Source organism: Carassius carassius, chromosome 1 (assembly GCF_963082965.1).
Source record: "Carassius carassius chromosome 1, fCarCar2.1, whole genome shotgun sequence".
In the NCBI taxonomy this organism is placed as follows: Eukaryota; Metazoa; Chordata; class Actinopteri; order Cypriniformes; family Cyprinidae; genus Carassius; species Carassius carassius.
In genome coordinates this window covers 20,629,873-20,657,591 of record NC_081755.1, presented here as the reverse complement: position 1 = coordinate 20,657,591, position 27,719 = coordinate 20,629,873, and the positions used below count along the sequence as shown (strand labels likewise).

At 38.1% G+C, this 27,719-nt stretch overlaps 1 protein-coding gene across 1 annotated transcript in view; it reads left to right on the top strand.

Annotated features, from left to right (window-relative positions):
- Positions 1-27,719, top strand: part of pitpnc1a (phosphatidylinositol transfer protein cytoplasmic 1a) — a 92,999-nt gene that overhangs the window by 35,263 nt on the left and 30,017 nt on the right. The window contains exon 2 of the mRNA XM_059550766.1: positions 26,304-26,452. Within this exon, the coding sequence (XP_059406749.1) occupies positions 26,304-26,452 (149 nt within the window). The remainder of the gene's footprint in view (positions 1-26,303; positions 26,453-27,719) is intronic.

Below are 27,719 nucleotides of genomic sequence, written 5' to 3'. Positions count from 1 at the left end.
CATGTGTAAATGGAGGTCTTGTGTGCATGGTCATTTTTAGTAAGACTGTTGGGGTGAGGAACAATTTGTTTACTGATGACTGTAATTCTCCTACAAACATTATACCTCATATGACATTCCTCATATTTAAAACGTATTTATTTTATATTTCCATTTGTGCTTCCGACTTGGTTTCTCCAGACTTTTCCCACAATGTGATGTTACATCTTGCAGCTGCATCTCCGTTTCTTAAAATTGTGACTGTATATCTTATAATGTGATGTTATCTTGCATGATATTAATCTGTATCTCCCAGCGTGACTTTACTACTTATTTCAGTTTCCTTTTAGTTTTTGGCTATGCGGAAGACACAGTCTTGCGTAAACTTAAGTGCCATATTGTTGTGTCACTGCACTAACAGCTTTGAATATCAAGAGGTGCTTAATGATTACCAGCGTGGATTATTTTTGAAAACTTACTGTATATATCAAGTTTTGAGCTCTGTGAATGATGCCGAGCCAGTGTATTTGCGGGAACGTTGAACATACATATACATTCAGTGCACAAAAACCCACATTAATTCATTCACTCCAGGGGTTTCTATCAAAGTGCTCTCATCCACCCACACTGACCTTTCATACTCAAATTCTGTTGTTTATCTGTCCTCTCTTTCTGTCTCAGTTTCTCTCATCCATTTAATGAGCCGTTTTGAAACAAATTAGCCTCTAAAGCAGGTCTGTACACCCTATACAACTAATGGACTGAATGCATGATATATGGGCATCAGATTTGTGCCTCACATGTAGCACCAATGGGTTTGCAGAGAGACTTCTGGGGATGCTATGTTAGGGCATGTTCAGTTATTCCTCCCCTGCTGAAGTCAGAGTATTTTGAGGGCTTTTCCTAAGCAGGGGTTGTGTAATTCAGTGTAATGCAGCACATTAGGTATTTCTCCACCGCTCATATGCATGGCTCAGTTCACTGAGCTGTGTGATTGAATAAGGTTATGAAACGTGGAAAATGGATGTCGGTTGAGGGTAATCCCTTCCTCTGAATTTCGCACTGGGTAAATTTGGGCCAACAAGAATATGAGGTTCGTATGTGAAGCGAATCCTCTCAAGTTGCTCTGTGTGTGGTTTCAAGCATTACGGCTCTTAAAAATGTGTAGAACTAGTGCACTTCCTGTTTTGTTTCCTTCAGTGCTCTGCGAAGAGTAAGAGTCTACACCAGATGTTTGACTATCGACATTTATGTTATATTATACTTTGTATATGGGGGCTCGTCCGGGAAGTAACGAGCAGTATGGTCCATGGTCTAATGGTCTATGGTCTAATTCGGACCAAGAACCACCAACATTAACAGGAAGTGTTTGTCTGACAAATATGTAACCAACATCTGTTTTTTTTGTTTGTTTGTTTTTTGAGAAATTTCGGGGGAGATAAATCTGAAATTAATTATTCCATATTAGCAGATTAATAAAAATGGAAAATGTATGTTTAGTCTATCAGGTCACAATGAAATGAAAATGGCAAAAAAAAAAAAAAAAAATTCAGTATTGTGATAAACATCTGAATTTAATGAAATACAGGGGAAAAAAAGGAATTTATGCTATCCATTGAATGCAGAATAGAAAATTCCTACATTCATCATAAAACATTGCATTTAAAAGAAATATAGGATGAAATGTAATTTCATGCAGACTTTAAACTCCTGTAAGTCATAAAAAATCCTACCAATCAGATTGTAACTGGTCCTTTTGTTGTTGAGATTTTTTTCCTTATTCTCTGATTAATTAGATTAAGCAATTACAATGAATTAGATTTCAGGAAATTATTTTCTGTATAAAAGTAAATAAATATTGTAATACAGCGATTTAAAAAGGAAAACTACAAATTCCAGTACAACTAATACAATAAAATATATTGCAATTTATCAAATATTATAACAATAATATTTTACAATCCATATAATATTCATATGTGTTATTATTTTCACGACTGTTAAAGTGCCTCTATTGCTACTTTTTTAATCCTAATTTGTTTTAAAGGTCTCCTACAGTGGGTTTACATGCATCCTAGATATATAAAAAGTAAATTTTATCCACATTGCAGCATCAACTCCATTCTGTCTAAAGCCCTCCTTTTCTTGTGTCCAATCTGCTCTGATTTGTCAGATGGCTCAGTCTGTTGTGATTGGTCTACCGCCAGCAGCCAGTGAAGACAACTGATAGTTTTTTCACGTGATGTCACAATCATAGGAACGCCCACCTGGAGGGCAAAACTAAACTTTGCTCCACTGACCAGCAGTTATTGTTACACAGTTTGTATTATGTTGTAATGTAGTAAAATGCAGATATTAAAACGTGAAATTCCCAGAATATAAACACAATGTGCAAAGGTTCACATTAAATGGTTTCCCATAGAAAACCATTATAAGGAAAATGCTGAAACATTAAGCGGATTGCGTTCATATTCCGACCTCATCTGCTTGCCTATGTAAACTATGCATCATTTATATAGTTATTACTTAATTTAATCTTTTAATATTACTGTTTTAAATATATTAAGGCACTTTAAGTGTTTTTACAATGTTTGTCACACTGTTTAATGAGTGAAATATTGCAGCGGCTGCTAAATATGCATTACAAATGGCCAAAACTTGCATTTTGTTATACCTTTATTTAAAATATTTGCGGCTGTGAAACAGATAGAAAATTTATAGTTTTGTGCTGCAGTTCTATAGATGTTTAGATAGATGTCTATAGATGCGCCTCTGTTATTTTTTGCATAAAATTCTCGGTATTTTATGCAAAAAGTTGCATTATATTAATATGCAAACATTTGTAAGATAAAGAGTGCATATTTCTAGCAGTAGCACATCATGTTTGAACTCTTCTCTCAGGAATAGCAGACACTGCTGGTGAATACAAAAAAAAAAAATTGTCCTGTGAATCTCTCTCTCTCTGTCTGAACCCTATTAAAGGTGTGAGAGTATAGGACCCTCCTAAGTGCTCCTTACTGTGAGAATCCAAAGGGAGAGCTGTGATGAGCACCTTCCACTGCCTGTCTGTGACAGATAGAAAACAACAGTCCTGAGAGATGTGAGAAACAATAATGCCTCAGACACACCAAATAACCAGCTAGAGTCGTTCTCTTCTATTGTTTTCTGTCTGAAGGAGGCTGGGTTGTCTGTGATCCCGAGTTATTCTGTTTCAGTATGTTCTATTTTATACCTTTGATCTTTGCCATGGTGCAATAATGATAATTATTTATATATAAAAAATTAAAGTGCACACTCTGGGCTTTATTTTGAGGGCATATATTCGAAATTGGAGGAAAGATTAAGGAATTACAGCTCTTTAATATGTACCTCCCCCCTTTTTCAGGGGACCATAAGTAATTGAACAGTTGGACATTTCATAGACAGGCGTGGGCTATACTTTCATTATTTCTACATCAATTAGGCAGGTAAAAAGTCTGGAGTGCGCCATTTGCATTTGGAAGCTGTTGCTGTGAACCCACATAATGTGGTCAAAGGAGATCTCCAAACAAGTGAAACTTGAATTGTTAGGATTCAAAATCAAAACAAATGCATCAGCGAGATAGCAGGAACATTCAGAGTGGCCAAATCAACAGTTTGGTACATTCTGAGAAAAAAAAAGCACCGGTGAGATCAGCAACATAAAAAGACCTGGACCTGACTATATGTATTTTAATCTTTTTTGTACCCTAATTTTGAAATATTTTTTGATAGTAAGGATACGTGAAATTAATCAGAAGTGAGAGTAAAGACACTTGTAATTTTATTATTATTTTTTCAACTTTAATGTCATCAAAGGATCCTGAAAAATTTTGATAAATAAATTCAGTTTTGTCAACAAGAAATTAATAATATTTACAATATATTAAAATAAAAAGATTAGAATTCACAACAACAGTAATAAATACATCATTTCCATCAGGTGTTGAGCCATTAATAAAGCATCTTTATGGCATAAAAGCACTTGTACAAAGGCCACAAGTCTAGACAAAAATGTAGGCCTACACACTAGCCCTGAGCCACATATCACCTATATTGTTAAACCCTGACTTTGACATTCCATTTGATAAACTCACTATAAATGCCTGTCAGTCAAAGGTCATTTAAGACCCTTCATGTAGTAGTTTATGAACAAATGTCATTGCAAACAGTCATTTTTCATTTCATTCCCATGAGAACGTTGCCTCACGTAGAGTAGTGGAGTACAACGAGATTACAGCAATGTGAGTGGTGTTTTCCACCGAGAGTGAAAGTCAATGAATTCAATCTGACGTTTTAAAATAAACATGCTCCCCGCTGGGTGGCGAGTTGATTCGAGTGCATTGGGCATGCATGCTGTTTGCTGTCTGAGTTAATGACTTCATTAAATTCTGTGTGCAGGGCCAGTGAGAGCAGAGGATGGACCCCTCGATCTCTGAACCACAACTAAAACATCATCAGAATGCATGTCAGTTTCAGTGGAGCTCTCGGTTTCTGTGCAATTTGTGCTCTAATGGAAACAGAGATCGAGAAACATACTCCACACAAATATATGCACACAAATGCTTCAAGCTATACACAAGAATCAGAACGTAATTCATAACACAATGTAAGTGTGTATTATGTTCTCAGTGTTGCTGTCAGTGGTGTAAACTACACTTTATCTTTAAGGTGAAAGTCCTTCACTGATAATCTTCCCCTCCATTGAGCTGCGTTTGAATCACTGATTTAGTGAGAACCAAATCAGTTTAATTTATGAACAGGTTTTACTTAGAGTTTACGAGGTAGTGTGAATGATCCATCTTACATAACAAACTACTGTCCAAGTCTGTAGTGTAAGACTCCTCTGAGGCGTCTTGCGCCTTCATTGAATATGCATAAATGTGTGCGTGTCAGAGGGGGAATGAAAGGGAAGAAGAAATATTGCGTCTGTCGTCTTAGTTCTCGGATACTGATAGTGAGCAGTGTGTGTGTGCTCTGTTTCACTGAGATAAGAGAGAATGAGAAATGGCTCTCTGTTAAACACACTCCTGTCCTGAATCACAAAGAGCAATCAATACCTTCACATCTGGATCAATGCTCTGTCTGTGCTCATCAATGATCGCAAATAACGAGGCAAATCAATAGAAATTGATTATGAAGTTTATCAATGACAGATCTGATTGTTGATTAATATCGATTAGATGTTCGGTCCCACTTTATATTAGGTGGCCTTAACTACTATGTACTTACATAAAAAAATAAGTACAATGTACTTATTGTGTTCATATTGTATTGTAAAACACAAAATTGAGGTGGCATAGGGGTAAGGTTAGGGAGAGGGTTGGAGGTATGGGTAAGTTCAAGGTTGGGTTAAGGTGTAAAGTATGGGTCAACAGTGTAATTATAAATGTAATTACAGAAATTAAATACAGATGTAATTACATGTAATTTTTTTTTAAATATAAGTACAATGTAAAAACATGTACACAATAAGTACATTGTACTAAATTATTAATTAAAATGTAAGTACATACTAGTTAAGGCCACTTAATATAAAGTGGGTCCGATGTTCTTTAATGATTTAGTGAATAACACATTTAGTCAGATTTTGTTTCAATGAATTTGATATTATTCAGCAAAGATGCACAAATTTGATCAACAGTGGCAGCAAAGACATTTCAAATGAGTTTTGATTTAAAACCATGATTTAATGGTTTCCTCCAAAAATATTAAGCACCGCAACTGTTTTCAACATTGTTAATAATAAGAAATGTTTCTTAAGCAGCAAATCAGCACATCTGAATGATTTCTGAAGGATCACGTGACACTGAAGACTAGAGTAGTGACGCTGAAAATTTAGCTTTGCATCACAGGAATAAATTGTTTTGAACAGTTGGTGAACAGAAGAAGATTCTTTCAGAAACATCTTACCAACCCCAAACTTTTGAACAGTAGTGTTTGTCAATCAGTGTCAATCAAATGTAGCACAACAATTATTTGCAACATCAAAGGTTTTAAACTAACCTTTATTGAAATTAGTATATTTTTTGGAATAATATAAAGACCTCATGGAAACACTTTATTTTAAGGACCAATTCTCACTATTAACTAGCATGGATATAATTAGTATTTTGTATTTTGTATTAGTATTCTGTTGAAATTACATTGCGACCTTAATTTTTATGAGGTCGCAAATGTATCACTGATTATTTTTGTACCTACTTTATGTTTAGGCAATATGCTATGATTTACTATGAGCATTTTTTTAAACAGAAATATGTATTTTAAAAATATGTTTTATAACGTGCTCTGAGCATTCAACACATCAAGTTGGCTTCAGCCCCGCGATGCGGGAAAGCTCGACTGAGTAGCAGGTTACTCGCGCGCTCTGTTTGGTTACACTCGAGAGAGCTGCGTCTCACGGACAGCAACACTGAACCGAGCTCTCCTTCAGGACGTTCCTCCTGCACCTTAACGAACAAATACAAATCGCAGTTTAAACAAACAGAAAAGGATGCGAAAGAGCTTAATTCAGCACTGCGGTTCTCAGGTGTTTAGGGCGCACGCAGAGACGCGTCTCAAAGTCTTCTTGCTTTTGTACTGACAAATAGGCCTATATACTAAATATGTCAAAATACCTGTTTTGGAAAGTGTGTTCGAAAAGTCTGTGGTTATGTCTTAAGTGAAAAGTAAAGAGTTGGAAAGAAATCGGATGTGTATCATTATAATGGATGCATTGTCTCTTAAGGTGACCGCGCCAAACTTACTAGCTCTGCTGTCGGTGTCTTTAATGTTAATCCAAGAAAATGAAAGTAAATCACTCACTGCTCTTGATTGAATTACTTTGTAGTTTTAACAAGAATTTATCCACAGTCAAACTAAAAATCAGATATAATTGATTATATTGTTTTACTGGTGGGTGCAGGACACTAGTTACTTTATGCAGTAAGTGAGTATAGCAAAATACAACGAACTGTGAAATATTATACCCAAAAATTCTTCATACTGTAGACAACCAGTGAAATTGATTTAAAAAAAAAGGAAAAAAAAAACCTTAGGGACCTGACCATGTTTTGCTTAAGTGTTTATTTCTTTAATTGCTAAATGCAACCTTTTCACACCACAGACTGAACAAAATTAAGCATTGCTTGCTTGGTAACTGTTCAACAAAGTATTGATATTTGTGTAAATATTGTCATACTGAGAGTTGTATGAAGTTTTGGTTGATTCCATTACATATCTTTCTATCAAAGTTATCTGGCATTACCAAGATGAATTTGTTCTGACACAGTTTAACTGAGTTCTTGTCATATTTTATTACCAATTTCTAAACTATAACAAATAAATTGTGATAATGTGAGAAATGTTGAAGGTGTCGGAATACATTTTGGTTTGACTGTGTATTTTATTTTACAGTGATGACTATGCAGTGCTATTTTAAATTAGTTTCTGGACACCTACAAAATTAAAAAAAAGTAAACATTGTGTAAATAGCACAAATAAATAAATAAAACGAACATACAGTAAATATTAAACCATTTCAGACAGGGCCCACTGTACAACCTGCACCAGGGCCCCTCTAAACCCAGCTACGGCCCTGGGTTAAGGTACCAAGACAGAGCAATGCACTGTGTGTACTGTAAGAAATAAAACAAGAAGACGTGGTTTAAAAGATGGCAAGTAAAATAAAAAGCACATCTGAATGCAATACAGTTTCATTATTATCCAGAGCGGCTTACTATAAAAAATTTGTGCGACCAAATCATGTTTTGCGCCAGCAACTGAAAAAGTTAGTCGCGCAAGTGCCACCAGTGGAAAAGGTTAGTGTAGTTCCCTGCATAAGGAGACATTAAAGAGAAAAAAAAATCTGATTTTTATAGTATATATATATATATATATATTGTGATGGGAGGAGCACAAGACAGACACATTGGGCGTGGCGTCAGGCCTTGGAGAGGCTTTTATTAACAGAAAATTGAATAAAACAGGGGATAAAGGTGGTCAAAGGGGAAGAGTGTCCAAAATAAACAGGGAATCTGGTGTCCTCATCGTGCTGCGGGGTTCGTGTGGGTCGGGCAGTGTTCATGGAGGAAGGGTCCATGTAAGGGGCGGAGTCCGGCGGCCGCACGCGCTCCCCTCTTCGGTCCGGGGCGCGAGGGGCAGTGGCTTCTTCTAGCGGCCGCATCTCTCTCGTTGGCCGCGGCGCTGGCAGGGGAAATCGGGTGTGGCCGTGTAATCGGGTGTGGTTCCAATCCGGATCGCGGGTCCGGCAGCTCACGTCTCTGGTGGCGCGGGAGTCCCTCAACGCACCCTTCCTGGACCCACGAGGACACCAGTGTGCATGCACGTGGAAGAGACCGGTCTCCCGAGGAGAGGCGCGTTGGGCTTTTAAACAGCAGCGGTGATGAGGCTCCATTTCCTTCAGGTGTGCCCCATCACACGCCGCCAGCCCTGACTCGTCCAGCGCCCCTCCTCTCACACACCCACTCCAGTCGGGAGCCTGGTGAAGGGCGGCGATTTAGGACGGGGTGCCGGTGACAATCAGGGAGGAGGCAGCTGACTCGTCACAATATATATATATATATATATATATATATACAGTGTAATAGCAAAGAGCTTTTTACATTTTAGAGAAGCCAAGTTGCAATACCAAAAAAGACTTTTAACATTTAATCATTTAGCAGATGCTTTTATCCAAAGCCACTTACAAATGAGAACAACAATTTCCAAGAGCCTTGACAAGTCTCAGTTAGTCTAGCACAGAACACGTAGCAAGGTTTTTTTTTCGTTTTTTTTTTCCAAGAATAGGATAGACAAGAAAAGGTAAGTGCTAGTATTAGTTGATCAAGTGCTGGCGAGTCTCTTGATGTTTTTTGAAAATGAGTAAAGACTCAACTGTTCGAATTGAGATTGGGAGGTCATTCCACCAGCTGGGCACAGTCCAGGAAAAGGTCCGTGAAAGTGATTTTGAACCTCTTTGGGATGGCACCCCAAGGCTGGATAGTAGTATACATTTTAGTGTAAACAAAACCGTATGGAGATGCCAAAAAAACTAAACCAACTGCCTGCTGACTGCATACTGTATATCTACTACAGTACATGGGTCCATTCAGTATAACTAAACACAGCAACATAAACATGACGAATAAAAACATTGTCGTGAATGTGTGTGGAAACAACGTGAGTGTACGGAAATGTCTGTGCTGTGAATAAATGTGTTGATCAGTGCTTCAAAAGCACTCATATACACATTATGATAACATACTCAAGCGTGCTTACTGTACGACTCCTTTACGCCACCGCAATCGTCTTTACCTTGACTGCAGTCTTTATCCATCAAAACACTACTTGCGAGATTGGTTATCCAGTAGAGAAAATGTAGTTTGCGTCTCATCTGGCCACACAACAGTGGGATGTGTTGATGATCCATTCAGTCTGCACTTCACACAGCACGACATGTGAGAGCTCGCACACAAAATATGACAGAGCTCATGTTTTAAAGCGAAACAAACAAATTCACTTAAAACGCAATGCGAGTATCTGTTCTCTATGCAATCTCTGATGTAGAGGTCTTCATGGGTCAAAGAATTTGTGCCCAAACCCGAAAGAGACCCGTAATGTACTACACCGAACCGACCCGGACCCATCTAATATTTCAAAAGCTGGACCCAGACTCTGGTAGATCAGAGAAATGCCTACCCGGACCCATCTATTATTTGAAAGCTGGACCCGAACCCGCCGGGAAGACACAGACCCGACTGGACCCGATTGTCACATATTCCACCTTAAATTCCTATTACAAGTATACAAAAATACAGCTTTTTTTCTAACCTAATTTAAGGAGCCGTAGTCTCTCTTCCTTGTACCTGACTGCCTGTGATGCATTACAATCCTCCGACAAGAAAGTTATCCATGTTATTCCTCTCGTTATTCCAAGTCCGAGCTTAATCCACTCATTATTTCAGCTTCAAAATCCACTTGATGTCACGGTGACGGATGATAAATGCAACTGTGCACATGTACATTCTGACTCGAGTTAACTCGCATAATAACTTTGACTGTTTGCCCTTTTGAACTATAATAACGATCGCTCGTTCAGTGCCATGGCTGCTGTGTCTATCATCTCTGTGCTCTCTGCTCTGCATCGAGTCTGAATCTGACCACTAAAACTTTAAGATTAAACGGTTCATTTTTGGCGGTTGAAGTGTCCCTCACTGGTTGCCATAAAAACATGAAACGCCCTCGAGACTGCACAAGCATGCTAGCTGGATCAACCTAAAATATGTTTTAACGCAATTTAAACGTCATAGAAAACATTCATGTGACAGTTCACCTCAGATTGTGTTGAAATATTTTGAAATATATTAAATATTAGTGTATCAAGTCTGCAAGCATTATTACCATGCGTGCACTTGCATTAACTCTAAGTCTGCGCGCTCTGCTTCTAAAGGCAGAGAGAGAGATCACTTTTTTTTTTTGGCTCACACTTTTCTTCTCCTAATTGTACAAGTTGCAAGTTTCAAAAAACACAAGCAGTGTTTGATCACGGCAGTGTTTGTTTTCCGAGTCCGATGACTCCGATCGCACGGTTATTACACACAATGTCAAACAGACCCGGGACCCGAGGTAATAGATTCGGACCTGACCCGGACCCGGCTGATCAATATAGACCCGAACCCGTACGGGTCCCAGGTCGGGTCCCGGGTGCACTGTGAAGACCTCAACTCTGATGTAATTAGCCTGGTTTCCTTAATATTAGCGCTGTTTTAAACTGATTGTTTGAATGCATTCGCTTATTCAATCATTTGACTGAAAACTTTCCCGGAGTTTAGCGGCTTAAAATAATCTAATTGCAAGCAGAGAAGCAAAATTGGGTTTAAGGGTGAGAATAGAAATTGTGCTTCAGTAATTTTTCGTTAATTGAGTTAAATGATTTTAACAGGTTAAGGATTGTAAAATTAATCGCATGCGTTAACGCGCTAATGATGACAGGTCTAATATATATATATATATGTGTGTGTGTGTGTGTGGCAAATTAGGTTTATTGAGGCAAAAGGCATAGTTAATAGTTAGTTAATGTGACCATAAAGTTAAAATAAACAAACATCAGCAAAATCCTTATGTTATGTATTAATGGTGCCGACATCAGAAGAACCTGCCTTCTCTTAATAAAACGATTCATATTGCATATCAGTCTGTGTATATCAAAAACAGGGTTGCATTTTAGTTTATGATTTCAGAGGAGTGAAGAACGCAATGGGGCAAGAATCTCAGAAAGACATAACTGCAGGTTAAAGCAGATGGAATGATAAACAAATAGCTTTTTTTTTTCTTTTTGAATCAAATGGTTATGGATCATTGAGATCCATTTTAACCCCTTCTGACAGCGTGATGCAGTTGCTATGTATGGTTGCCACGCAACATGCTCTTGGTACCTTTTAGACTATAATCGTGCGAGATATGGCTCTTTTTAGTATTCATCTCATTCTGAGTATGTTCTATAGCAGTATTTCCTGACATCCCCAATGCTGATAAGACCAGCATTGCTGTTTTAGATGCTGGCGTGCTGGCTTTTCATTAGCATGAAGGGTTTAATTCAACCAAAAATTATCCAAAGCTATATGTGGAACATAAAAGCAGATGTTGAATAAAATGTTCAATGGCAACTTAAAAGGTGGTGTAAATGAACATATGACAAAGCCACAGAACTGTATGCAGCTCATCCAAAACGAAGATATTGTGTGACTTCAGATAACTTTGCACCTTTTCTATTGTGCTTTTATTTATTCATGGTCCTTTTTGGCTCTACAGTGTCCATCCCCATTCACTTCCATTAAATGGAAACAGCTGGTAAGCCTCTCCTTTTGTTTTCTACAGAAGAATGAAAGTCGCACCTGTGTATTTCGGCACAAATTCATCTGTCACTTGCTAGCCATCAGGATGCCAATATGGACAGGTTTGATGTCCTCATCCTTGAACAGTGAAAGATACATTGCACATTAAACAGTTATAATCCATTATTATATGTACCGTAATCAAAACCAGTTGAGAACCACTTTAATATATGGTGTGTTTCTTTTAAGGACACACTGTGATCATGACAGCATGTATATATGAGAAGCAAACATGCTGTTACTTGTGTAATTGCATTCCTACTATAGTTCCTCTCACTCTCGCTTTTTCTCAGCATGCACTATTTCATTAACACTTGCGTCACATTCATGTGCGAACGCTTTAATATGTCTCATATGTCATTCACACCCCCGGCCTTCCACACACATAAGGGTGTCACTTCAGCGCCTGACACTAGGAGCTGATTGTTTTATTAAAACTAACAGATTTACTACTCTTTGTTATGTGACAGTTAGACAGTCTTATAAACTTTTCTCATATCTTTATTTCTTTATTTAATTTTTTTTGTTACTTCCATGTGTCTTATTCATAAACATTATTGTTTTACCTTCCCCCCCCCCCCAAGACTTGCAATAAAGATTATCGCAATAATTATCAATATCGATTGATAGGAAAAATGTTATTGTGAATTTTTTTTTTGTATCGCCCATAATGTCCTACTTAAAATATGCATTTTGCATATAAATGATGAATTATTACTTATTTTAAACTATAATTTATTTAATAGTTATCATAGAAAAAAAAATATATATATATATATTGTCAAAAAGAATCTCATCACTAGATAACATAGAGCATATTACATGAAGTATAATTATGAATGGCCCTTGTTTTTTGATTTCAGATAAAACATAAAATGTGTTATATAAAATAGTCCAAAGGTAAATATAACTCTGGGGACAGAATATGTTTTGCATCATTTCTAATCAAGCTGTAATTTTGTTTATGCAAAAAGTGTGAAAACATTATTTAGTTTTAACAAAAAGTGTGCATGTCTAGTATGCATAAAAGCTCAATGAGGACAAATAAAAGAAACAAATAAAGAATTGCCAAAAGTGAAAAATCTGCATCAGACAATGTGCATATTTATGACAGACAAAATGTAAAAATTTGTTTTGAAAATTGTATGAAATTTAAAAGATATTAAATTTGCTTTTGCAAGCATACTGTAGGCCACTTCATTACAAAAATATTCATATCACCATTATTTCCATTAGACAATGCTGTTAAACCCAGTACATCATTTGAAATGCAGGGTAAATTACATTTGCTGGTTCAGGAAAATATGACAGAATTCTCCTGCAATGAATGTATGTTTACTAGAGGACAAATGAAAGAAACTAGTGAAAGTTAAAAGTATGTTTCAAAGAGTTCTCTTTATATGTTTTAAGAGTTTTCTAAAAGTCCACTGAGACAAAAGTGCCCATAGCCAAAGAAACACCTATAAAAACACACTCTCGTTCTCCCATATATTCCCCTGACACTCCATTGACCTGTGTTATGCGCTGCGTTAGCACTGAGCCTGCACTCTCTCCAACAGTGATGGATGAGGTGGAGATAACAGCGTCCGATGTGCGCAAACCCTCCAATCATTTACCTGACAGTCACTCCGCATGCCCTGGGAAAAGGGCACCTTGCAAGGATCTCCTCTCTCAGCTCCTCCCTTCCGTCCCCCACGTTCCTGTAACATCCCGCGTCGTTCTCTTTCACCCCGCTATCACCACGGGCGCTAATGCTGAATCGCGTTAACACATTGCTCACCCCAGGCTGATGGCAACACTATCAATCACACACACACACACACACACACACACAAACAGGATGTTGTCTCATAAATACAGCCCCCAATGCTTCCTCTGTCAAACTCTGCCGGTGGGCTTGAATTTGATGTAATCAACACTCAGGTGGCTAGGATATTCTAAATAATCGCTGCTGTCGAATCCATTTTTTTTTACCCAGAATGCTTTGGGCAAACAATACCATCTTAAGAGGTTTTCAGCCTTTGAAACTTTCTGCAATAATTGAATGGAGATCAAAGCTTTTCTTTATACATATTTTGGAGTGAACAGTGATAGCTGACCCAAAAATGAACAATTCTTTTATCATTAGTTCACCCTCATATTTTTCATGCCTGTATGACTCCTTGTTCTGTGTGAGATAAAAGAAGTTATTTTGAAGAATGTGTCTGCTGTTTTTGTTCATACAACGAAAGTCAATGGGGTCCAAAATAAAATTAAAATGATCTACTATTATATTCCACCGGTGAAAGAGTCTACCCCAAATGGTAAATGGTCTTCCCCAACCCCACCCTTCACCCCTCAGTGTTAATTAAACACACTGTATGAAACATTGAAGCAATGAGTTCAAACTTGAATTCATTCAAATTCACTACCAATTCAATAAAACATAAAATAGCTACGAATTCCTATGAAAGTGTGTTAAAAATGTCACATTATGTAAGTACATTTGCCATGCATCTATACAATTTGCACAGTGTCATCCCTACCTTATGAAAAAGCATGACTATTTTAATAGTCTGTGACTTCCTGTAAAGTTTGGATTATTTATTTCATACAAAAACATTTTTTAGGTGCACTACTAGCCACACCCCTAAATCAATTTCCATGACAGTGTGTTGGTACAATGTCACATTGTGTCTGTACTGTGGCCATACATCTATACAACGGGGGCAATATTTTCCCAATCTCATTAGAAAACAAATATTTCACAAGACAACAACTTGCTATGAATTTGTACAGTTTATTTCAGATTAAAATGAATGATTTTTAGGTCCATCACTAAACCTAAGCTTCAGTGAGCATATTGTACAAAAACGTGCATTTGTGGAAAAAAATAAAGATCTCATGAGAAAATGCAAGTATTTTATGATTTGGCAATTTTTTATGTATTGGTTCAATTTGTTTAATTGAAAAAAAAACATTATTTTAGGCTCAAAAATATATGAATGAGATATAAATTTGTGACCTAGAAGTAATTACGAGCCATGACACCATGACACATTACGTCTGTTCAATAGACTGCAAAATGTTAAAGTACCATAGTATTGCAATTTTTTACAACATGGCACCATGACAGTAACGTTCCAGATATGTAACAAGGAAAAACCATGTTATTCTCAACGCTATCTCACGGCCAGTTCATACGTATTTTATGGTGGCTAATTCATACGAATTTATATGACCTCAGTTTGTATGTTTTCTGTGACTGATAAGTTTAGGGGTGGGGTTAGGTGTGGTCATTCGTACGAATTCCCGAAAATTTGACATTTCATAAAATGCGTAAGATTTTTCACTAATCATATGAATTAATACGAGTGAGGTTGTACGAATCTGTATGAAGTAGCTGAATTTTGTCAAAAATGTCAGAATTGCTGTTATATTTGGTTGGTATTCTTTGTAACTTTGAAAGTACCATAAATTGCTATGTAAATACTATGGTCAGTGCTGGCAAAAGAATGGATGGGGGTCAAACTTGATTGTGGTGGGGGGTTCGGTGGAGAGATCTGAACCTGCATGCACTGGACCGGTAAAACTGAACTTGATTTACATGTGTTATACCTGATCTTGGAACGCACTTTCAAGCGAGGAGACCCCCGGGGAATGCATTTGTGTGACAGCCTGTGATGAACGTGTCCCGAGATTGCTTACTGTGGCCTTGATCACAGAACATTAATATGGTATTCATTCTGTACTGTGCTATTTATAATATCATAGCACATCTACAGCATAAACTAGCGCTTGTTTCGGCTCATGTACAGCGTGTACCTTGCGTGGGTTGATAAGAAACTGTTTTGCTCTTTGTTCTGATTGAGCTTTCTAGAAGAACAGTCACTGTTTGATTAGCCCACCTTCATCTGATGCAGATTGCTTAGCACTGTTAAATCAACGGTTCACATCTCTCTGGGTAGTTAAGTGTGAGGTATTGGTTTAAAAAGTGTTCTTTCTCTTCTGAAAGGAGAGCAGTTATCACCCAGCAATGGCTCTGGTAAACAGAGTTTGTTCTGTTTGCTCTAATAACAGAGCCTGAGGTTTTTGTGGAAAGCTTGTCAATGTCAAGTGAATTCATCAGTCGTTTGCAGCCTTAAAGGAAAAGTTACTAAAAATCTTCAGTCTGTCATTTATCCTTGCTTATGTCGGTCCAAACTCGAGATTGGAATGTTTAGAGAGCTTATTTTACTTGATGTTCCCAAGGTCTGGGCTGTTCTAAAAATAACAACCAGCAACATGTAAGTTGTCCATACTAGTTGTGTACTAGTTGTTGTGTTGTCTGTAATGTTTGATTGGAAAGTATGGGGATCGGGAAAGGTTCTTGAGCCAAGACTTGAGATAGGGGTGTCCAATCCTGCTCCTGGAGTGCCAACACCTTGCAGCGTTGAGCTCCAACCAGCTCCAACACACTTGCCTGGAAGTTTCTAGTAATCCTGAAGACCTTGATTACCTAATTAATGGTGATTTAATTAGGGTTAGAGCTAAACTTTGCAGGACAATGACCCACCAGGAGTGGGATTGGACGCCCCAGCCCTAAGAACCATAATGGTAGTGCTTAGAGCTGGTCCTAATAAAATTTTCATTATTCAGCAAAAATATTGACCTCTGCCATAGCTCTGAAATCTCATATTCGGTGCATACACTCCTTAGGAAGTCCACCGACAAATGGAGTGCTTGAAGGTGATGTATGACATTTTTTGGACTTACTAAAGTATAAAAGTACTACAATATGTACAGGTATTTATGAAACATGTTAAGTTTGGTTATTCTCCAGCCAATTATTCTACTTTGAATTGTGAGTTCAATGTCTGTTTTTGATTCCGCCCAATGCCAATTTACCCACTAATAGTTCAATATCCTGGGTTGCCTGTTGGCAGAAAACACAGCTTATTGCAGCCATGGAAGCTTGTCACCTTCTTTTGTCTAATTGTGTTCATTCCTGTTGCGTGTCCTCAATCTGGCAACCCACATGGCCGTCTGAGGAGGAGGGGGTGGGAGAAAGAACCCTCTCTGATATTTTGAATTTGGACTGCAGTACTCATTTCAATGTTGTATGCTTCACCTTTAAAACAATAGCTGCGACTGCACGTGAAACTGTGATTCTAGTATATCACATAAAAACAGTATTACACAGATCAGCTTTAAAGTAGAATTCAATGCAAGTTATTCATTTTCAGTTGTTTTTAATCACAGAATGTGCAGAAAAATCTACTGATTTTCCTCTTCTGTTCAGTCTGAAAGTCATATTCAAAGGTCAGTATGATAAATCCGTTGTGGACAAGCCAGTTACCAGTTTGTTATACAGACAGCTGGAGCACTTGAAGTTGTTCTCGTCAAGAAGATCACAGTTAATTTCCTTTTCTCCATGGGCACAAAATCCCTTAAGCTTTCTAATTAGTAGTGAATGGGCGGAATGTAAATTTGCCACTGCTGCTCGTGGTTTAATGATATAGTGGAGTCTAAAGGAGCATTGTGTAGATAATGGCTCTACAGTCATCTGTTACCATTGCTCGCCCACTCTCAACAGCCTGTTGCCCGAGATACAGTTTTTTTTTTTTACTTTGTCTTCTCAATAGCGTTTTTCTTGACAATACATCATCTGGGAGGGTTTTAAAGCATTTCTAAAGTGTTTGAATTCAAGTGGCTTTGCTTTTTTGCCTGTGTGTGTGTGCTAGTGCTATGATGAATCAGAAAGTCAACTGAGGGAAAGTTCTTGTCATGGAGGTTACAGCTCTTCAGTTGAGAATTTCAAACTTACCCGTTAGATCCTGTAGTCATTTGTCAGCTGTAGTGGGTTCATTGTTTATTTCTTTTAAATGTACACATTTGTAGCATTATTTTACTCTCATAGTTCTTCCACTCACAGTTAATTAAAGATTTGAAACCGTTGTTCTGTCATGACAGGAGTTCACCTTAAAAGGATAGTTCACTTTCAAATTAAATTTTGATATGTTTTAGCTTACCTCAAGGACATCCAAGATGTAGGTTTCTTTGTTTCCTCAGTATTTCCCATTTTGATATTTTTAGGTCCAACCGTTCTTGTCTGTGACTCACATAATGGATGTCTATGGTCACCACCTCAAAGAGCATGCAAAGAGGAGTCAAAATTAAACAATTCCCAATCATAAGTACACATTGATGACCTAATACAAGAAACGAGAGGGTTGTGTAAGAAAACGAACAGTTTTTATATATTTTTTACCTTTTGTACACAACCACGTCCAACTGATCTGAGTTCGCGTGTGCTTCCTGATATGACGTGCACGCGCGCTCTGGCTTTAGTCTGTGCAAGCGCGGAAAGCCCCGGATGTGATGTCTCGCGCATGCACATCACTCATTGTTTACCACACGCTACGCTTTCAATCTGCACTGTCTGAAATATAATGCAGTAATTGTAATAAATTAATGTTTATAATGCACCCTATAATCGTTGCGTTTATAATAAAAATACAACACATTACTTACTCTATTGACAGCGTGCCATTGGGGTCCCTCTGGCATTGGACGTCGCCTCCAGTTTATACATGGCAAACTAAACACAACGTGCAAAGCGCTGCGTCTCAACAGCGGAGAAAAATCAGGATCTTCAGTCAGGCAGGCGTGTGATGTGATACTGTCAATGTCCTCTCGTCATCTTGTAGTTGTTCCATTCGTGACAACATATGCTTTCTACTTCTGTTGGCATCTCACAACACTTGCTACTAAAACACCACCAATTTTGAAGAGATCTCTGTCTCTGAGGCTTGAAGACGTGCTGCTGCATATTGCTGTAGCAGTTGCAGCATGCTTCAGAAACCCTCCACCTTCCCCAGCTCCACCTGTCTAGATCTGCTATGGGGAAATTTCATGTATGTTATATATGGGGGTTATTTAATATTTGTTATATGTGCAGCAGCAGTATTTCCTACATGCTCACAGTAGCATGTTTGTAGATGTATTTGCAGTAGCAGGTCTCAACTTGTTCTGCTGCAGCAGCGTAGCAAATCTATTCTGCCAAGACCAAACACATTTACATCACCAAGTAGTATATTTCCATGCTAAACTCTCAGAGAGTTATCATGACAGAAATGCAGATATCGCATATGGGTCACTTCTGTAATGTAAGCTGGTTGTCAAAAAAATAGGATATTGCCAACAAATCAGAATTGGGCATCAAGACCTGAAGAGTATATACAGCTAAAGACTTCTACATTTAAATGACCTTACATTGTTTTAGTGTGTTTGCTTGTGAAATGAGTAAAAATGTGCAGCCATAACATTTTGTGTTTAATTTATATCGATTTGGTTGGTAATGTTTTTTTATTGTTAGTTATGATATCATAACTTTTGCATTGCTGGTTTTGCAAACCCACATTGTTTGTAGTGTTGGCATGAGACCTCAAATCATATTAAGACACCAAGAACACCCTAGCAATGCCCTAGTAGTTGTCAAAATTACCGAATCAGCAGATATGATATGAAGCAATGATCATTGTAGCCAATCACAGACATATCTGTTGAGCGTGTAAAAACATTGGCCAATCAGAGGCGTTTAAAAATCCTCTCATAAGTGCTAAAAATGGTAGCAGGAAATGCTGGTATTGTCAGACACACAAGTCGGTACTTTTGACAACACTATGCCCTAGCAACAACTCTGAACCTGATTCTCATCGAGTTACTAAAGTGGCAACTCTGGTGGCAAGTTTTAGATGAATACACACCACTCACATTCCTTTCAAATCATGCCGTTGACATGCTGCAGTCAGTTGAAAACAGTGCATGAACCTCATGATTCAAGTCTTTCTTCAGTGCGCCCGAGAGAGGTTTTGCACTATCAACAAAACCACAGTTTTCTCTCCCCAACACAATCAGGGCAGCCCTCAAGAGCTCTCAAAGAGCAGCCTGACAGCACAATCTAATGACTCGCCATTAACTAACTCTATTCCCATGATACACAGACACTGTCCAGGTAACAGAGTGCTGCTGTGGGTGAAACTATAGTCACGCTTAAAAGAACAAAAGAAGACTCAAATTTGCTAAAAATTGCTTCTCCATTCCTGCCTCACTTATTTATTTTTAAGATGGCAATTCACCCCCAACTCTTAATGCGCTCTCTTGCAGTCTGTCTGTCTGTCCTCTCATCTCTCCTCACGCCTGTCCATCACACACAAAGTGAAAGTGGTAGCGATGAATTATTCACCACCACTTGAACCCCACAGCCGCTCTCGTTCTCGCTTTTTCTGCAGCTTTAATTGGGTTTCAGAGGATAACAATGAGGACAATATCTCATTAATCAAACAAAGAGCCATGGTTTTTAAAAAGCTCAGATGAATGAAGGACATGGAGGTGAGCATGGTATGCTTCAGGGGAGAGTGGAGGTTAAACATTATGATAGTTGTGTCTGGCATCAGATTTGAAGGTTTGAAATGTTGTTTCTTCAAGAGGATTTACGGCTAGTGAAATGCAGGGTTATCTGCTGAGTTAAAAGCAACTTAAAGGATTAGTTCACTTCTAGAATGAAAATTGTCCTGATAATTTACTCACCCCCATGTCACCCAAGATGTTAATGTCTTTCTTTCTTCATTCGAAATGAAATTAGGGTTTTTAAGGAAAACATTCCAGGATTTCTCTCCACTTCGATGGTGGCTGAGTTGAAGGTCCAAATTGCCATTTCAATGTCGCTTCAAAGGGCTCTACATGAGCTCAGCCGAGGATTTAAGGGTCTTATTTAGCGAATTGATTAGTCATTTTCTAAAAAAAATTAAAATATATATACTTTTTAACCACAAATGCTCATCTTGCACTAGCTCTCCAAAGTGCATGTGCATCTTCATGAATTGCATAATCACCTTGGAAAAGTTGCATGTGGTTCTTTCTTCATAGATAGAGTAGGGGTAAAAAAACTCAATTTTTTAAAACTTCAAAATCGCCCAACATTGTTATTTTTTTTTGTAAAGGCAGTTCGACTTTCTTTGCAAATTCACTTTGTAAACATTGGGTCGGTACATCCACCTACATCACGCATGACATTTTCAACGTGACTATGGAATACATGAGGTCAAGATGCAAGATGAGCATTTGTGTTTAAAAAGTATATACCTTTTTATTTATTTTAGAAAATGGTCGATCATTACACTACATAAGAGCTTTATTCCTTGGCTGGGATCACATAGAAACCTTTGAAGTTGCATTGAAACTATAATTTAAACATTCAACATGTTGGTCCCATTGCAGTCCACTATATGGAGAAAAAAATCCTAGAAGGCCACTAACCTAGCTACACTTGCTCAACCAATGACAGTCATTATTTTCAATTCAGTTTTATCCTGTTGAATTTATGCACGTTTTTTCTGTCTTTGCTTCCTCTATCTCTCTACAGTCACTTTAGAGAAATTTCACAGGGCTCTAGACTAACTTTTTGCAGTGGTTGTACTGGTGCGCCTTTTTTTTTGTAGGTGCACAAGCACAAAAGTTATATTAGGTGCACCCAAATTTTCGACTGCATCGCATTTAACACTTATTTTTACAAGTTCACTTATTTATTTATTTTTTTAATGGCTGTCCATATAGACAATATTGACTTGTAGCCTAAACCAATGGTCCCCAAACCCCGGACCGGTACAGGCCCGTGCGTCATTTGGTATCGGGCCGCACAAGAAAGAATAAATTAATTACATTAAAGCTGCAGTCGGTAACTTTTGGCGCTCGCGTCTGGCGGAAGAACATTGTAGCTGGAGCTACTTCTCTCTGTTTACATCTATGGTGAGACACGCAGGTACTGTGCTACTCTGCAGCATTGCCGACCCCAACCAGACTAAAATAGTCTGAATATAAACACTTATTATAGGGGTACCATAGTGATTCAGGATAAGACAAACACACGGTTTGGAAAATGGATTCATGATGTACTCGCTCATTATATATATTTTTTACATTTTCAACACAAAACAACACTGTGGCACAGCCCTGCGCTGATTATACCAGTAGAGGCTGGAGCGGTGGATTTTTGCCGTATCTTATTTTTAAGGCATGTTTAAACGTCACCATCGTGACCAGAGTCAGTGAGCGTTAGGGGGCAGAGAGAATGTTATTCATGTTATGTTGTTGGTGCGATGTTAGGAGGATGCTGCTAATAAAGTTGCATACAAATACACAGTGGATTCATGTTTATTATTATATTTACAATATACCATAGTTTTTATGCCAGTCGTATCATTTTATTTTGTTTTATTTATCCGTCACACCTTAAAGCCCGGTCCGTGAAAATATTGTCTGACATTAAACCGGTCCTTGGCACTAAAAAGGTTGGGGACCGCTTTAAGGGCTTCAAACTGAAGATCTTATGGCTCAATGTCTTATGGACTATCCTCCATTGCAGTCACATGCCCCTCGGATGACCAACTCCTGTAGTTTGGCCTTCTCGATCTTTGCCCTTGGCTAAACCAGCTGGCCACACTCTATCTAGCATCACAATCTTCTAGACTTGGCCCTCTACATTGATTCTTATCAGATCTTCCACTTTATGTGAATGAAGGGATGCTCTAGTGTCTGATCTGAACAGCTAAATAGTCCCTAAACAGCTTATAATACTGTTTCAGTTATTAAAATAGTTCAGCTTTTATGTAATAGCAAAGTGATTATATTTTTGCGAAGACGCGTCAGTACAGATGCCAGCGTGATCACTTGCATTTTTTTCAGTGGATACGCCGTCATTCTTGCTTATACAGGTAAGAGCAATACATCATTCATAACTGCAAAGGGTCTACTTTTATTTGTGCACACTCACAATATCAACAAAATGTTGTGCTCTCTGCCGCGTCGTCTTTAACAGGAGTACAGAAATGAACTGACACTCATTGAAAACATGCCTCACAGAGATGATAAATATATCTATAGAAAGCTTTAAATGACTACTTAACAAAATAAAACAAATCAAAAACAAAAACTCTTTCATTATAATCATAATCCATAAAGATTTCTCTGTAAAGGCGCATCTAATGTGGAGACAGGCAACTTCATCCTTGCGACACATACTCAGAAAAAACTAGTAAATAAAACAAATGTCTCCTTACTATTTCCCCTGTCACATTTATAATAATTAGCCTACTTTTTCCAGTGGTTTGCAGCAAGCTTGAGCCTATTGCGTGTATTTGAATGGAGAACTGTTCAGCTGCGCTGCTGCGGGACACTAAACACCATTGAGCCGCTCTTGACAGTCGTGGTAGCACGGTCTCGTGTTGTTTCCACCAGCGCGGCAGTTTTGTTTCATCACTAATTAATGGATGTCTAAAATATAAAAGTAAGGATAAGTCTAAAACAGGCGGGAGGCCCGGCCCGCGTCTTAACTAACTTAACCTTACACGAATCCACTTCAAAAGGGTGGTCTGGGGTAAGGATGTGAAATCACAGAAGTGAACCACTGTTGATGACATGAATTTGTAAAACTGTGCATTGTTTTCTCACTCACTTTCCTCACTAGTGTGACTGATGCAATGTGAGCAGAGAGAACTTATGCCTCATTTACACTAGCCTTCAGCAAAAATCGTCTCCCATGTTCTTTTGATCTTGGATATTCCATTCGTGAAAAATAGACACTCAGCCAGTTATGATTTGTCATTTCAGACCAGGCAATTGAATCAAGAGTGAAAGCAGCCTAAGTTCTATTTCTATCAATCACAAAAGACAATAATTTGTACTCAAAGTTTAGCTCTAAACAGGAAGACCTTTAAATTATTGAATCCATAATGTAAATATACTTCTGTAAGGGTAGAATGTAGTTTTTTTTCATTCCACCGTGCTGCTTTTCCATTGTTTTTCATGTAAACATCTTCAAATTCTGGGATCAACACCTTGGCTAGCACCTTTTCAAACATATACAACACAGACCTAATATGTAAGATTGATTTTCTTTGCATTGTTGTATGTCGCAAAGTGACAGAACAACTAAAAATCCAACAAGTATACCTTGTGTTCTCAGTTCTCAGGGGTGCTCGAATTGAGTTTAGTGTAAACTATTTACTAACCAACTGCAATCCTGCATTAAATAGTTAGCGTTGCCATGAGATAGGGCTAGGGATGTGTGATATATCGCATGTGATTGTCGCGTATTTCGTCAGTAAAGCTGGTTCCCTGATTACCGCTAAATCGCCATCACCTGCTTTCAAATAGAGCGGCATATAAATTTACAGAGCCATAGTTCACTGACAATTTACGCAATATCGCGTTCGTTATTGCAGATGAATCGCCTTCGATAATGAACGCGATATTGCGTAGCTTGTCAGTAGGGCTGGGATAAATGATTATTTTTTAAACGATTAATCTAGCGATTCTTTTTTCGATGCATCGATTAATCTAACGATTAATTTTTCAGGCCGATTCGATTTCGATTATCTCCCCATTAATTGACTACTAACAATTTATACATGTTGATTTACATATCTGAATGAAAAAAAAACATCAATTCCTTAACATTGCAATATATGTTTATTGCTCTTAAAATTACAAAATAAAAGACTGACTAAGAATGCACTACTTTGCACTTGTATAGAGATAGCATTCAATAAAACCTTGAAGCCTTGAAAACACATAGCTTACTGAAACAAGCTTACTGAACACATAGGGCCTAGCTTACTGAAAAAAAAAATTCTTCTTTCAGATGAAAATAACAACAACTTGATGTCTAGCATTCAATAAAAAAGTTCACCCAAAATACTTGTTTAGAGTAATTGAAAGAATACAGTAACCAATGTAAACTTGAGGGCTTTAAGCTAATACAGAGTGTTTTTCCAAAAAATAAAAATTAACAGTGGAAGCCAGCAGCCTGTCATGGAGAAAAAAAAATCTCAGAATGCTCCACGTGAAACTTTGGCGTTCCGCCCTTTTTCTATCGTGTTTAATGATTTTGATTAATATGCACGAGGGAGAGAGAGAGCAAGAAGCGCTCGTGTTGTTTGAAGACTGTGAGTGCGCGCGCACCCGGGGCTTTCTCTCGTACGCGCCCTGTCACTGTCACTCACGATCAAATAAGGCGTTGACAGCCGCCGCCAAAAAAATATCAATGCAGAAAAACCCCTGGATTGGTTATATAACGTTGGACAGAATTGATCCGGCTATCGCGTATATTCAGCGCACATAAGGTAAACGTTTTGCAAACGTTTTTTAGAGAAATAAAAACAGGTCGACGAATCGATGCGCATATATTGCGTCGACGTATTTTTTGCGTCGACGTCATCGATGACCTCGATGCGTTGTCCCAGCCCTACTTGTCAGTGATGCCACTCCATTTGAAAGCATGTGATGGTGATTTAGCGGTAATCAGGGAACCGGCTTTACTGACGAAATGCGTGTGACAATCACATGCGATATATCGCTCATCCCTAGATAGGGATTATAACATCACTTGTTATACTTCTCCAGTCTGTGCAGACTTATAGAATATTTGAACTCGTGTCATGAGCATGTAAACTCAACTTTTAGTGCATTAGTGTAAATGTGTTTTCTTTTACTTTGTACTGGGGTGACCGGAGTTAGAAGTTCAAGATGTAATCAACATATACATTAGGCTAAAATAGCCTTTTTAGATATGTATAGTATTGCTAAAGGAAAAGAAGAAACATTGTGTAGCTAATTAGAGATGTTCAAATGTTAGTGTGCTTTCACTGGAAAACTGCGACTATTAAGATATTCATCTTGACTATGATTGCAGTGTTGTTCATCTTGATCAGGCACACACAAATTCAGCATCTGGCCAGCCTGAAGGCTTTACAAAAAGAAGTACATATCTTATCATTGACATATAAATATAACCGCATGAGCTGCAGGGCTGTGGTCATACTCTGCATGTATGACTGGCTTGATAAGGATCTTTGTGTGTCTCCACTGAGGCAGTCCCTGGGCTGGAGATGTAGAGAGTTTAACAGAGGCCTGGGGCCTATTCTGTTCACACAGATATGCAGCTGTCATAGCTGTCGTACACTCCCAAACTTATGATACTGCTTTCTGCAACAGGCAGAGCATGACCCCACTCGTGACTGTGAAGCTGTGGTGTGTTTCTGCTACATCTGCTAGGATCTGAATCACATTCCTGTGGAGGACCAAGGGCTCTGCTTAATCTCGCACTGTTTTGATCTGCTTCATTTTGCTTGATATTTTGGCAGTTAACAGGAGGAGACAGTCGGGCAAATATATAAAGTGGCCATAGAGTGTAAAAATCTGAAATCAGATATAACTTGATGTGACATTATATATGTGCATAAAATCTGCAGTTTATAAAGTCCCTCAACAATCAATCAACATCTGTGATTTGGAAAAGCTTACGCCAGACTGTGCATCAGAAGACCAGCATGATTTCCAGTGGTTAACTTATGCTTTATGCGAGTTAAATATGGAGGTCCTGACTGTTTTTTTTTTTGTCTGTGTCTCTAGTACAGGATTGGTCAGCTGTACATGATCAGCAAGCACAGCAATGAGCAGAGCGAGAGAGGAGAGGGTGTGGAGGTGGTGCAGAACGAACCCTATGAGGACCCCAACTACGGCCCGGGACAGTTCACTGAGAAACGCATTTATCTCAGCAAGTGAGTAGCAACTGTCATCAATTACTTGTCGAGGCAAAACCCCTCTGCAGAGTCTCTAGGTGTGTCAGTTCAAAGTGTTTGATGCACTATACTCATACTGTATTAAAGGGATACTCCACCCTAAAATTTACATTTTGTCATTAATCACTTACCTCCATGTCGTTCCAAACCCGCAAAAGCTCTGGACCTTGACACTGTTATTTACTTGGCAGTGTATGGGACAGTCTCAAGCCTCCAGGTTTTCATCCAAAATATCTTAAATTGTGTTCCGGGTTTGGAACGGCATGGGGGTAAGTGATTAATGACAGCATTTTCATTTTGGGGTGGAGTAATCCTTTAATCAATCAAATATCATCATTTTTTATTAGTGCTCAATTATTAATAACGACTCTTTATTATCAGTGTTGAAAATGCTGCTTAGTCAAAATGGCTACTTTTAGTAGTAGGTGTTATACATTTAAAATAAAACATTATTTTGTTAACATCACTCATGTAACCAAACCATAACATGCATTTTAATGGCATAAGGTCCACTTTGCAGAATGTTCTGGCCAGGATCCAACATATAAACATGCATGTCTAACAACAAACTGTTGGTTGCTCTACGTGACATTTTATATGACATTTAGAGGTTAAACTGGCAGCTCATTCACATAACAACAGTCTCCTTGAACGGACCTACTGAACACAGAAGAAATGATTGCAAAATACAACGTGTGACGAGAATCTCTCCTTGACTTTATAACTTGTCTCCTTTTACTGCATGAATTGGGCGCTTGCTCGAGGCTTCTATAGTAAAAATGAGTTCTCTGTTAACTGAGCCAGTGCTGTAAGCTGCATTACATGCTGCCTGTCGAAGTGAGACTTGAGTGCTTTGTGTATAACTGAGGAATATTTAACAGAAGAGCACCATATTTGATCCACCATCTGTATGTTGTACAGGATTAAATGTTGTATACTGGTTAAAGGCAGCATAAAATCAAAGTTGACCTTCTTTACTCGGTTCAAAAATGTGGGATCTGTCAGCTCGTCTAATATTTTTGCTCACCAAGGCTGCATTTATTTAACTATAAATACAGTCAAACAGCAGTGTTGTGAAATATTATTACAATTTCAAATAACTGTTTTTTTATTTGAATATATTTTAAAATGTATTTTTTTTTTTATGTGTTTATAGTTATACAGTAACATAAACAGCAGTATAGACCGTCATCCATCATACAGTCCATCATACAATTATACAATGATAGTTCAAGGGTTGAATGAA